This window comes from Pseudophryne corroboree, chromosome 5 (genome assembly GCF_028390025.1).
Source record: "Pseudophryne corroboree isolate aPseCor3 chromosome 5, aPseCor3.hap2, whole genome shotgun sequence".
Classification (NCBI taxonomy): domain Eukaryota; kingdom Metazoa; phylum Chordata; class Amphibia; order Anura; family Myobatrachidae; genus Pseudophryne; species Pseudophryne corroboree.
The window spans coordinates 59318146-59331684 of NC_086448.1; the positions used below are offsets into that span (position 1 = coordinate 59318146).

General features: G+C 47.3%; 1 protein-coding gene across 1 annotated transcript; it reads left to right on the plus strand.

The window, feature by feature from the left end:
* The first annotated feature begins 5528 nt into the window (after positions 1-5528).
* LRATD2 (LRAT domain containing 2) lies at positions 5529-11747 on the plus strand. Its single transcript, XM_063921294.1, has 2 exons — positions 5529-5796; positions 6141-11747. Exon 2 carries the CDS (start codon positions 6145-6147, stop codon positions 6967-6969), a length of 825 nt encoding a protein of 274 aa, XP_063777364.1. The 5' UTR covers positions 5529-5796; positions 6141-6144; the 3' UTR covers positions 6970-11747.
* The last annotated feature ends 1792 nt before the right edge of the window (positions 11748-13539 follow it).

Sequence of the window (13539 nt, forward strand, 5' to 3'; positions counted from 1 at the left end):
TCTCTGCTGCTGAACCTGCTGTACTGTACACCTTCTCTGCTGCTGCACCTGCTGTACTACCTCTGCTTCTGCACCTACTGTACTGTACACCTTCTCTGCTGCTGCACCTGCTTAGCTGTTTCTGCATGCTGCACCTGCTGTACTGTACACCTTCTCTGCTGCTGCACCTGCTGTACTACCTCTGCTTCTGCACCTACTGTACTGTACACCTTCTCTGCATGTTTCACCTGCTCCTACTGTACTGGACACCTTCTCTGCTGCGGAACCCGCTGAACTACCTCTGCTTCTGCACCTACTGTACTATACACCTTCTCTACTGCTGCACCTGCTGTACTATCTCTGCTTCTGCACCTACTGTACTGTACACCTTCTCTGCTGCTGCACCTGCTTAGCTGTTTCTGCATGCTGCACCTGCTGTACTGTACACCTTCTCTGCTGCTGCACCTGCTGTACTACCTCTGCTTCTGCGCCTACTGTACTGTACACCTTCTCTGCATGTTTCACCTGCACCTACTGTACTGGACATCTTCTCTGCTGCGAAACCCGCTGAACTACCTCTGCTTCTGCACCTACTGTACTGTACACCTTCTCTGCTGCTGCACCTACTTAGCTGTCTCTGCATGCTGCAGCTGCTTAGCTGCTTCTGCATGCTGCACCTGCTGTACTGTACACCTCTGCTTCTGCACCTACTGTACTGTACACCTTCTCTGCTGCTGTACTGTACACCTTCTCTGCTGCTGCACCTGCTGTACTGTACACCTTCTCTGCTGCTGCACCTGCCTAACTATCTTTGCTTCTGCACCTACTGTACTGTACACCTTATATGCTTCTGCAATGTACACCTTCCCTGCTTCTGCACCTACTGTACACCTTCTTTGCTGCTGCACCTGCTGAACTAACTCTGCTTCTGCACCTACTGTAACGTACACCATCTCTGCTGCTGCACCTGCTGAACTAACTCTGCTTCTGCACCTACTGTACTGTACACCTTCTCTGCTGCTGCACCTGATTCATTGTCTCTGCATGCTGCATCTGCGAAACTACCTCTGCTTCTGCACCTACTGTACTGTACACCTTCTCTGCATGCTGCACCTGCTCCTACTGTACTGGACACCTTCTCTGCTGCTGAATCTGCTGAACTACCTCTGCTTCTGCACCTACCACACTGTACACCTTCTCTGCTGCTGCACCTGCTTAGCTGTCTCTGCATGCTGCACCTGCTGTACTGTACACGTCTGCTTCTGCACCTACTGTACTGTACACCTTCTCTGCTGCTGCACCTGCTGTTCTAACTCTGCTTATGCACCTACTGTACAGTACACCTTCTCTGCTGCTGTACCTACTGTACTGTACACCTTCTCTGCTGCACCTGCTGATCTACCTCTGCTTCTGCACCTACTGTACTGTACCCCACCTCTGCTGCTGCACCTGCTGAACTACCTCTGCTTCTGCGCCTATTGTACTGTACACCTTATCTGCTGCTGCACCTGCTGAACTATCTCTGCACCAACTGTACTGTACACCTTCTCTGCTGCTGCACCTGCTGAACTATCTTTGCTTCTGAACCTACTGTACACCATCTCTGCTGCTCTACCTGCTGTACTATCTCTGATTCTGCACCTGCTGGACTGTACACCTTCTCTGCCTCTGCACCTGCTGAACTATCTTTGCTTCTGCACCTACTGTACTGTACAACATCTCTGCTACTGCACCTGCTGTACTACCTCTGCTTCTGCACCTACTGTACTGTACACCTTATCTGCTGCTGCACCAGCTTGTCTCTGCATTCTGCACCTGCGGAACTACCTCTGCTTCTGCACCTACTGTATAGTACACCTTATCTGCTGCTGCACCTGCTGAACTATATCTGCTTCTGCGCCTGCTGTACTGTACACCTTCTCTGCTGCTGCACCTGCTGAATTATCTCTGCTTCTGCACCTACTGTACTGTACACCTTCTCTGTTTCTGCACCTACTGTACACCCTATCTGCAGCTGCACTATCTCTGCTTCTGCACCTACTGTACTGTACACCTTAATATGCTGCTGCACCTGCTGTACTACCTCTGCTTCTGCACCTACTGTACGGTACACCTTCTCTGCTGCTGCACCTGCTGTACTGTACACCTTCTCTGCTGCTGCACATGCTGTGCTATCTCTAATTCTGCACCTACTGTACTGTACACCATCTCTGCTGCTGCACCTGCTGTACTACCTCTGTTTCTGCACGTACTGTACAGTACACATTCTCTGCTGCTGCACCTGCTGTACTGTACACCTTCTCTGCTGCTGCACCTGCTATGCTATCTCTGATTCTGCACCTACTGTACTGTACACCCTCTCTGCTGCTGCACCTGCTTAACTATCTTTGCTTCTGAACCTACTGTACTGTACACCATCTCTGCTGCTACACCTGCTGTACTACCTCTGCACCTACTGTACTGTACACCATCTCTGCTGCTGCACCTGCTGTACTACCTCTGCTTCTGCACCTGCTGTACTGTACACCTTCTCTGATGTTGCACCTGCTGAACTACAGTGTCTCAGCTTCTGCACTTACTGTACTGTACACCTTCTCTGCTGCTGCATCTTCTGTACTGTACACCTTCTCTGCTGCTGCATCTTCTGTACTGTACACCTTCTCTGCTGCTGCATCTTCTGTACTGTACACCTTCTCTGCTGCTGCACCTGCTGTTCTAACTCTGCTTATGCACCTACTGTACTGTACACCTTCTCTGCTGCTGTGCCTACTGTACTGTACACCTTCTCTGCTGCACCTGCTGATCTACCTCTGCTTCTGCACCTACTGTACTGTACCCCACCTCTGCTGCTGCACCTGCTGAACTACCTCTGCTTCTGCGCCTATTGTACTGTACACCTTATCTGCTGCTGCACCTGCTGAACTATCTCTGCACCAACTGTACTGTACACCTTCTCTGCTGCTGCACCTGCTGAACTAACTATCTTTGCTTCTGAACCTACTGTACACCATCTCTGCTGCTGTACCTGCTGTACTATCTCTGATTCTGCACCTGCTGGACTGTACACCTTCTCTGCCTCTGCACCTGCTGAACTATCTTTGCTTCTGCACCTACTGTACTGTACAACATCTCTGCTACTGCACCTGCTGTACTACCTCTGCTTCTGCACCTACTGTACTGTACACCTTATCTGCGGCTGCACCAGCTTGTCTCTGCATTCTGCACCTGCGGAACTACCTCTGCTTCTGCACCTACTGTATTGTACACCTTATCTGCTGCTGCACCTGCTGAACTATATCTGCTTCTGCACCTGCTGTACTGTACACCTTCTCTGCTGCTGCACCTGCTGAATTATCTCTGCTTCTGCACCTACTGTACTGTACACCTTCTCTGTTTCTGCACCTACTGTACACCCTATCTGCAGCTGCACTATCTCTGCTTCTGCACCTACTGTACTGTACACCTTAATATGCTGCTGCACCTGCTGTACTACCTCTGCTTCTGCACCTACTGTACGGTACACCTTCTCTGCTGCTGCACCTGCTGTACTGTACACCTTCTCTGCTGCTGCACATGCTGTGCTATCTCTAATTCTGCACCTACTGTACTGTACACCATCTCTGCTGCTGCACCTGCTGTACTACCTCTGCTTCTGCACGTACTGTACAGTACACATTCTCTGCTGCTGCACCTGCTGTACTGTACACCTTCTCTGCTGCTGCACCTGCTATGCTATCTCTGATTCTGCACCTACTGTACTGTACACCCTCTCTGCTGCTGCACCTGCTTAACTATCTTTGCTTCTGAACCTACTGTACTGTACACCATCTCTGCTGCTGCACCTGCTGTACTACCTCTGCACCTACTGTACTGTACACCATCTCTGCTGCTGCACCTGCTGTACTACCTCTGCTTCTGCACCTGCTGTACTGTACACCTTCTCTGATGTTGCACCTGCTGAACTACAGTGTCTCAGCTTCTGCACTTACTGTACTGTACACCTTCTCTGCTGCTGCATCTTCTGTACTGTACACCTTCTCTGCTGCTGCACCTGCTGTACTACCTCTGCTGCTTTACCTTCTCTGTGTGCTGCACCTAAACCTTCTCTGCTGGTACACCTAAACCCGCTAGACTATCTCTGCTGCTGCTGCACCTGACCTTTCCCTGCATGCTGCACTTGATAAACTATCCCTGCGTGCTGCACCCAAACCTCTGCTGCTGCACCTTCTGTATGCCGCACCTAAACCTTTTCTGGGCTTAATTCAGACCTGATCTCTCCTCTGCAAATTTGCAGAGGTTTGCAATCGGATAGTCGCCGCCCAGACAGAGTGAAAACCTGCCCCGTACAAGTCTGCATATGCCGTGTGAAAAGCTTTGTATGAGCCGGTCAGCTGCAAATCCGTTCGCAACTCACTCACCATCAAATGATTATTCCAGTCTGTGCAGTGTGTACGTAGCCCAGGACTTACTCCTACAGTACGATAGAATCAGGATCTGACGTCACAGACCCGCCCTGAAAACGCTTGGGCACGCCTGAGTTTTCCCTGACACTCCTAGAAAATGGCCAGTTACCACCCCCAAACGTCCGCTTCCTGTCAATCAATATGTGTACACCTAGCGATAAAAAAAAACCCTGCTGATTTCTTTAGCAGTTTGGCGCAGTCATTCAATAATCGTCCGCCTTGCGATTTCGCACAACAGCGATCAGGTCTGAATTAGGTCCTCTGCTGGTACATGTTCTTTGTATGCTATACCTAAACCCGCTAAACTATCTCTGTCTGCTGCACCCAAACCTTCTCTACTGCTGCATCTTTTGTGTGTTGCACCTAAACCCGCTAAACTACAGTATCTCTGCTGCACCTGACTCTTCTCTTCTGCTGTACCTAAACATTCTCTGCTGCTGCACCTTCTGTGTGCTGCACCCAAACCTTCTCTGCTTTTGCACCTTCTGTGTGCTGCACCCAAACCTTCTCTGCTGTTGCACCTTCGTCACGCATCACCTAAGCCTTCTCTGCTGCTGCACCTAAACCTTCCCTGCATGCTACACTTGCTAAAGTATCTCTGTGTGCTGCACCCAAACCTTCCTGCTGCTGCACCTTCTGCATGCTGCACCTAACCCTTCTCTGCTGATGAACCTTCTCTGCATGCTGCACCTAAACCTTCCCTGCGCCCTGCACCTAAAATTTCTTTGCATGCTGCACCTGGTAAACTATCTCTGCTGCTGCACCTGCTAAACACTATCGTCTGCTGCACCTGCTAAACACACTCTGCTGCAACACCTGCACCTTATCTGCAGCACCTGAACCTTTTTCTGCTGCACCTGCTAAACACTCTCTGCTGCAGCACCTGCACCTTATCTGCAGCACCTGAACCTTTTTCTGCTGCACCTGCTAAACACTCTCTGCTGCTACACATGCTGTGGATCTTCTCTGTATTGTGGATCCTGCTAAGCGGCACGAAGCAAAGCTCCGAAGCTGAACTTTCTCATTGTCCTATGTGTGCACAGGATGGGGCAGGCGGGGAGGAAGGAGTTAACCTATCACAGGGAGGGAGGGGGCAGCATGTTCCAGGAAGCTGTGGCAGACAGTACTGAGCATTGCCTCTGTAGCGTGCAGCGGGGCTCCGGCAGTCGTAGCTGAGCAGAGCTGGGTGGCTCAGCCCGAGGTGCGGCTGTCTCTCTCCGGCACATCACAGAGGCACCACCAGGGGCGAGAGACCTACAACATGACCCGTCCATGGTGCCTTCCCCTCCCAGGACTAAGCTAGTATCGGCGGAGCCCGTTGTGTCTCCGGGCTGTGTGCCCTGCGCTGCGCTTGGTAAGTGTGTCCAGCGCTCAAGCGCAACGCAAGCGCCCCCCTGTGCGTCCTAGACGCGTTCCCGGGAAAGTTCTTCATCATACAGTGCAGTTCCCTCTCCTCTCTCTCTCTTTCCTATCCTGTGTTATTCAGGAGCTGCCACAGAGCCAGGAACGGGTTAAACCCCCAGGCAGGCATGTGTGTGCTTAGAAATGAGAGCAGCCTATCCTCTCCCTAGGGTGTGTGTGCTTCCCTGCACACCTCCAGCTTTCTCAGCAGCAGCACCCAGGCTACCTCCACTAGCTGCTACCAGGTGTCCAACAGGTGGGAGCTCAACTCCTGATGGGTTTTGTCTTCTCTTGCAGGGTGATGGGGAACCAGGTGGAGAAGCTGACTCATCTAAGTTACAGAGAAGTCCCCACTGCTGACCCCACAGGTGTGGATAAGGATGATGGACCCAGGATAGGGGTCTCCTACATCTTCTCAGCTGATGATGATGACCTGGAGGACACCGGCCATGACCCTGACAAGCAGGGCCCTTTGCAGGAGGACCTGCAGTACGACCACTGCAATGAGGTGGAGTGCTTGGTGTACTACAGGGATGAGTGCGTTTATGAGAAGGGGTTTGGAGCTGGGGAGCAGCTGAGCACCTACTCCCCGGAGAACCTGTTGAACAAGTGCAAGCCTGGGGACCTGGTGGAGTTTGTGGCCAAGAACCAGTACCCCCACTGGGTGGTGTATGTGGGTGACTTCCAGGTGGTCCACCTGTACAGGCTGGAGATCACCAACAGCTTCATGACAGATGCCAGCCAGGGCAGAAGGGGCAGGATAGTCAACGACCAGTACAAGTACAAGCCCTTGAGCCCTGAGATGGTGGTGCAGAATGCCATGGAGCAAGTAGGGGCCAAAGACCAGGAGCTGAGCTGGAGGAACTCTGAGTGTTTTGCAGCCTGGTGCCGGTATGGGAAGAGGGAGTTCAAGATAGGGGGGGAGATCAGGATAGGCAAGCAGCCCTACAGGCTGAGGATCCAGCTCTCTGAGAAGAAGAGCCACACGCTGGAGTTCCAGAGCCTGGAGGATCTGATCATGGAGAGGAGGAGGAACGATCAGATCGGCAGAGCAGCTGTGCTGCAGGAGCTGTCCAACCATCTCCATGCTGAGGAGGAGGTCAGGACTGAACACAATGGCAACTGATGGATTGGAACTGAAGTGTGAGAAATTGAGTTGCTATAAGCCCCTTGGGCTGTTTCGGCGCAGTTTTATTCAAATGGCATTGTGGAAGGAAAGCTGATTAGTGCAGCCTGAACTTAACCCTTCCGCCAGCTCTCCTCTATGAGGTCTACTGCAGAGACTGGATTACACATGTTGAGCCAATCAATAGATTACAGTACATTATCTGGTGAAACAATCATTCTGATCACATTCTTGGTGATATATACAGCGTGTCGTTATTTAATATGCCGAAATGTGGTATGCATTGATTTTGCATCTTTGGAGTCTTTTTTTTTCTTTCTTTTTTCTTTCTATATATCTATTCCCACTACCCCCCCCCCCCCCCCCCCCCCCATATTAATTTGCACCATCTTGAATCTTTTGCTGATTTTAAGATCATTTACTCATATTTTTTCATTACTACAAACACTTATGTGCTATTGCTGTAACATTTCCATTCTACTATATTTTTTTGTTTTTCTAGAACACAATTTTTTTTTAATTCTCAGCCAAATCAAGGTGTACAGCTCAATGCAGGCGTGTAGCTTCTATATTTCTATAAAATGTGTCTTCTCCCGGGCTCCGCGTTTGCATAATGGTCACACTTTGTGCTCATAAAAATGATTTGCACACTTTAATTTTAAGATGTGGACTGCTGTGCTTAGATGGAGATTGAGGTGGTGGGGGAACAGTTCTGTCATCTGAGATCTGGTGAAGATTGCATTGTCACAGGAAAATGTGTCTGCAGGGATCTGTGTACAATGTGTTAAACCTCTCTGCAGTAGCAGCTGGCTGAGGTGTCTTGGGGGTTCCGGGCTCCCTGACACAGGTGCAGAGGGTGGTGCAGCTCTTGTTGACTATATTACAGGTTGCATAAGGTCTAACTAAGACTTTGTATCAAAGCATTAGTAAGCAGCATACAGTATGTGGCTCTCTATCCTGCCATGATAGACCTGCAAGGAAATGTCTTTATGTAGCAAAGGGCTTTTTTGGGTGGTTCTATATATTTACATATTATATTAGCCAGTTCTACTAGTAACCACAAACTTTCTGGATACTGTTGGGAAGGGGTGGGGATGTTTATCAAATATGGAGAGAGATAAAGTACAAAACACTTCTAACTGTCCTTTTACATGCTGTGCTAGAAAAATGACAGACGCTGGTTGGAAAAGTATCTCTCTCCAAGATTTGCTAAATCTGCCCCTTAGTGAGGAATCTTGGCATAATGTGGGGCGGGTGGGGGGTCCAGGATTGATAATAAGAAATGGCTATTGCACTTTATTTGCAAGTGATGAAACTATGGCCACCAGTCCATAATGATTATACTTCTCCGAGTGTTGGGGAACCACGCCAGTCCACTCTTTTTTGTTTGTCTTATATTTTGGCTTGAGCTTTGCAGAGAGAGTGTGTAATAGTCATTTGCCGGACCTCTTCCAAGCACTACAGTAACCACAACAACTATATCCTATAGGAGGGAGCAGCGTAAAGCGCCATTATTTGCACCAAAAATAAAATGATATTGAATCCAAAGTCGCCGGTCTGTTGTAGACCGTCTAGGAGAAAGTGTTTACAAAATGGAAAGATGCCCAGTAAGAAACAAAAACACCATTACTTACTACCTACATCCATCCCAGGGCAACTGGCATTATTTACTGTACACATGCCAGGCAGTGCTGTGCCTAGTGATAGTGCGTGCCCTAAATCTCACCCACTCCCTGATTAACTGTTCTGTGTACACTGCTTATGCCTTAATGTCCTTGCTCGTTAAACATCGTAAGTAGACACCAGGGAAGTCTGCAGTTACGAGCAGACGTTTCCCCAAGCTCCTACACATGGTGTGATGGGATTTGTGACCCCTCAACACTTAAGACATGAGCATTCTGCGCCCACTCTTTCTTCCAAGTGCAGAGACCCTATTTATCATATGTAAGGGGATTTCCACACATTGGACAGTTCCCTAGACCTTCACTAGAAGGCCACTATTACTTTTCTAGTTTTGCTACGCCACTGGGACCACAATTATTCCAGACCTGCAGGATACGGAGGGCTGGCTCTATAAATACTGATTGACAAAAGGGGGGTGGGGTCTATTCATGAAGAAGTGAGCCTGTGGAGAAGTTGCCCATGGCAACCAATCAGCTGCTCCGTACAATGGTATAGTATGCAAATTATAGATGTTACTTGAATGCTGATTGGTTGTCATGGGCAACTTCTCCACTGGCTCACTTCCCCACACTTTTCACTGCTTCATGAATAGACCCCTTAAACTGTAAAAACAAAAGAGCTGATTGGATGGTGGCTGTATCTGTCCGGCCTGCGTTGCAATTCTTGTTTTGATGTACAGGAGAGACCTGACAGCTATACAGAGAAGGCGTCTACAAATGTCAGTTCTGAAGTTGGCTGTGGTCTTTAAATTGGTGACTCTTAAGTTGACCTGTACCCGCCCTCTAGCAACTTTTTAAACCCATTGATGTCTCTCTCTGGCTTCCACCTGCCCTTCCTGTTTGTTAGTCACCTACGGTGAAGCAGAGTCTTTCTATTTTTGTTTTGCCCCAGGACACAGCAGTTGTGCTGTTCTCATTTTATTGTATGCAGAGATCAACTGTTGCTGTATCCCATTGCAACTTGAATATGTAATTTTGTCTAAAGACTTGACTTAATGGGAGGAAGAAGCTTGCGAAATGCAGTATATAACTTGAAAAAATTGCTGGAGGGTATGTGCAAGACAGTAAGTTATTAGAAAAGGTGGAAAACCACATTTTAGTGTAGTTATCTGCGGTCTCGGGAATACAAAGTATAATGCACATTTGTAAACAAACTGTGCTTTGATTCTGCTACAAAACTGCTACCCGCACAAAGTGAAGTGTGAGGTTCTGCAGCAGCTATCAGCTAGCAGGTCCGATCCTTTTCCCAGGAAACTATATTTTTTTATTTTAACCCTTTAGTTTTTTAGAATTATGACCACCCTTAGCTGATTTGCCCTCGGGTAGAGGTTCTCAAACACTGTCCCCCAGGCACCACAATGGTACAGGGTTTGTTTATCCATGCTTGTCCACATGTGCCTTAGGGGTCTATTCATGAAGCAGTGAAAAGAGTGAAGAAGCGAGCCTGTGGAGAAGTTGCTCGTGGCAACCAATCAGCTGCTTTGTACAATTGTATAGTATGCAAATTATAAATGTTACGTCAATACTGATTGGTTGCCATGGGCAACTTCTCCACTGGCTGACTTCTCCATTCTGTTTCATGAATAGACCCCTTAGGCCCAGATTTATCAATCCTTGGAGAGTGATAAATAGCACAGTGATAAAGTACCAACCAATCAGCTCCTGTCCTTTTTCAAACACAGGGGTTTATTCATGAAGCAGTGGAAAGTGTGGAGAAGTGAGCCTGTAGAGAAGTTGCCCATGGCAACCAATCAGCATTGAAGTAACATTTATAATTTGCATACTATACAATTGAATGGAGCAGCTGATTGGTTGCCATGGGCAACTTCTCTGCAGGTTTATTCCTCCACTCTTTTCACTGCTTCATGAATAGACCCCCTAGCATGTAACATGGCAGTTAGGAGCTGGTTGGCTGTTACTTTATCACCGTGCTATTTTATCACTCTCCAAGGCTTGATAAATGGAGGCCTTAATTAGCACCTCACTCAAGTTGATTTACCCATCTGTGCTGAGCCATGGATATACCTAAAACCTGGACTGTTGTGGTGCCTTGAGGACCGCATTTGGGAACCTCTGTCCTAAGGTGTTATCCATTTTAGTTGACCCATGCCTGTACTGAGAACTCTTGCTGTCATCTGTTGAGTGGGTGAGATAACATTGTGGAGTGGCAGCTACTGCTTTCTCCAGTTCTATGTCCCGGTTTGGTGACTGACGCTCCTTAAAATGTGCCCAGTACTGTAACATAGTGGTGCCAGTTGTTGTGTGTGCTGCGCCAGTTGTCATGAGAATGGGGTCTATCTCTAAATGCCTTTGGTGGTGGCACTGGCTCCTAGTGAAGTGATGTGCTGGATCCACTGTCTCCAGCCTAGGTGACCATACCACAGTGGTGTCATCCCATGTCATAGGCTTGGCCCATGTTCGTTATAATGTGAATGCTAATTTCACAGGGAGATATTGATATCCGACACTCCATTACCAATATTTATGATGCACTATTGATAGGCTACATAATAGTTAAGCACGTAAAGGGGCAGATATAGCAAAGCCTGGTGAGAGATAAAGTGGAGAGAGATAAAGTACCAACCAATCAGCTCATATCTGTCATTTGTCAAAAACATGTTAAGAGCTGTTTGGTTGGTACTTTATCTCTCTCCACTATCTCCAAGGTTTGATGCATCTCCCCCAAAACTGAGATGTTCTTACTGCTTTGAAACATTGGCCTGTTGTTAGAAGGTAGATCACCTTCTCTTATTACAGTTGTACACACCAGGGTTCATTTAGCAACACCGAACTTTGGTCATACTTGGCGCACCAGCCAGGCAGTTGCTTTTATTGTTACCTTACGCCAGGTAGACGGATGACAATTGGTTGTTGTCATACAATGCAAACGTTGTGCGCCAGTGAGCCCTGTTGCAGCTCCATGTTTTTTGGAATGTAGTTCTGAAAGAAAAACAAAACTGTGGACCCTCTGTGTAGATATTCGTACTGAGATTTTTCTAGCAATCATATTGTTTTCTCTATTTAAATCTAAATATTTTCTTACGACTATTTTTGAAAAGCTGCGAAAGACATTAAATTTTGCAATTTATAAACAAATGCGTGGTCTCTCTGTCTCTGTCCGCTAATGGTGCGGGGGAACCGCCAGCAAAGACATTTTACTCTGTTGTTAACCCTTTTTCCCGAGTGCTCCTGAAAGAATCTAGAATGGGCTGTAATGAGGTGAGTGTGAGTGAGCGTTGAACATCACTCAACCATAATATACAGCGCACATCCCATGCATTATGGTGTTCTATGAGTATTTATATACTGTACAAGGATAACTGTCCCTAATTGGCAGATACAGTCCCAGGTTTTTAAGTTTTGTACCTAGACCTGTCCCTATTTTTCTGTATTTTTTTATTATTGTTGTTTTTGTTGATAAGTGAGGTGCCACTGAGCTTCACAGCGCCACACAATGGGCAAAAAAGCAACTACATTAGCAAAGACAACAAAGACAACAAATAAATGAACACAAATATGAAATTAAAGGGTAGGGAGGGACCTGCTCATAAAATAATTTACATTCTAATTGGGCTTTCCATAATAACCCTTTAATCCAAAACACCTATGATTTACACAGGTTCTGTGGATGGCTAAACTCAAGCCTTCATTTCACCTGGTTTTATTCAGCCGCAGAACCTGTGTAAACCATAGGTGTTCCGGATTAAAGGGATATTATAGCAAGCCCAATTCTAATGGAATTACTTTGAAATGTTTGTAAATAAATTAGCGCTGCTCTACTGTACAGTATGTAGTCAGTAAGAGCGCTTACCGTATTTATAATTTTATCAGCGTAGAAGTGATTTTCCTTCATTTATAGGGAGATGTCCTGGGTTAAAGGCTTGTTGCTTAAAGTTGTGCCCTTTGAAGTTGTCTCCAGTGTTCACTTTTTACCAACTGCACAAACATTCTAGTGTCTGCAGGTCAGATGCAGTCTCTGCCGTCCTACTCTCTGGAATCTGTAAGTTAGGGGTCTATTCATGAAGCAGTGAAAAGTGTGGAGAAGTGAGCAAGTGGAGACGTTGCCTATGGCAACCAATCAGCACTAAAGTAACATTTATAATTTGCATAATATAAAATTGGAGCAGCTGATTGGTTGCCATGGGCAACTTCTCCACGGACTCACTTCCCCACTCTTTTCACTGTTACATAAATAGACCCCTTAGTATTTATTGAAGAGAAGTATTTAAAAAGGCAAAAGTATGCTTGTAGCTCTGCAAGATGTACTGGGGCAGATTCGGAGGGTGACAAGTTTAGATGCACCTGAAATTACGTATCTGTAAAGCAAGGGGTTTGCAGCCAAATGACCAGATACATACTTTACAGCAACATGAAGGTGCGTTGGGTACGGGTTACCAGCGGGCGCCGGGCTGGCAACTACATCCCATGTAGGCAACATGTGTAGTTAAGCTATAGGAAGAGGTGCAGCTTCTCTGGAGTCAACAGTCCCCTCCATAGTTGTGTGTACACTGGAATATTTTACACATCACTTGGGGGTCTATTCATGAACAGTGAAAAGAGTGGAGAAGTGAACCTGTGGAGAAGTTGCCCATGACAACCAATCGGCTGCTCTGTATAATTTTATAGTATGCAAATTATAAATGTTACTTCAATGCTGATTGGTTGCCATGGACAACATCCACTGGCTCACTTATCGACACTTTTCACTGCTTCATGAATAGACCCCGTGGAGTCATAGGTGGTGAGGTAAATGGCTCTGGAGGCACTGGCCAGTATCGGAACCACCATGTAGGTGCAGCAGTATATACTGTTTTGATCAGAGATGTGCGGACAAGGTAGGCCTCACCTGCCATAAACCTTTTACTCCAGAGTTTTGACTATAAAAATG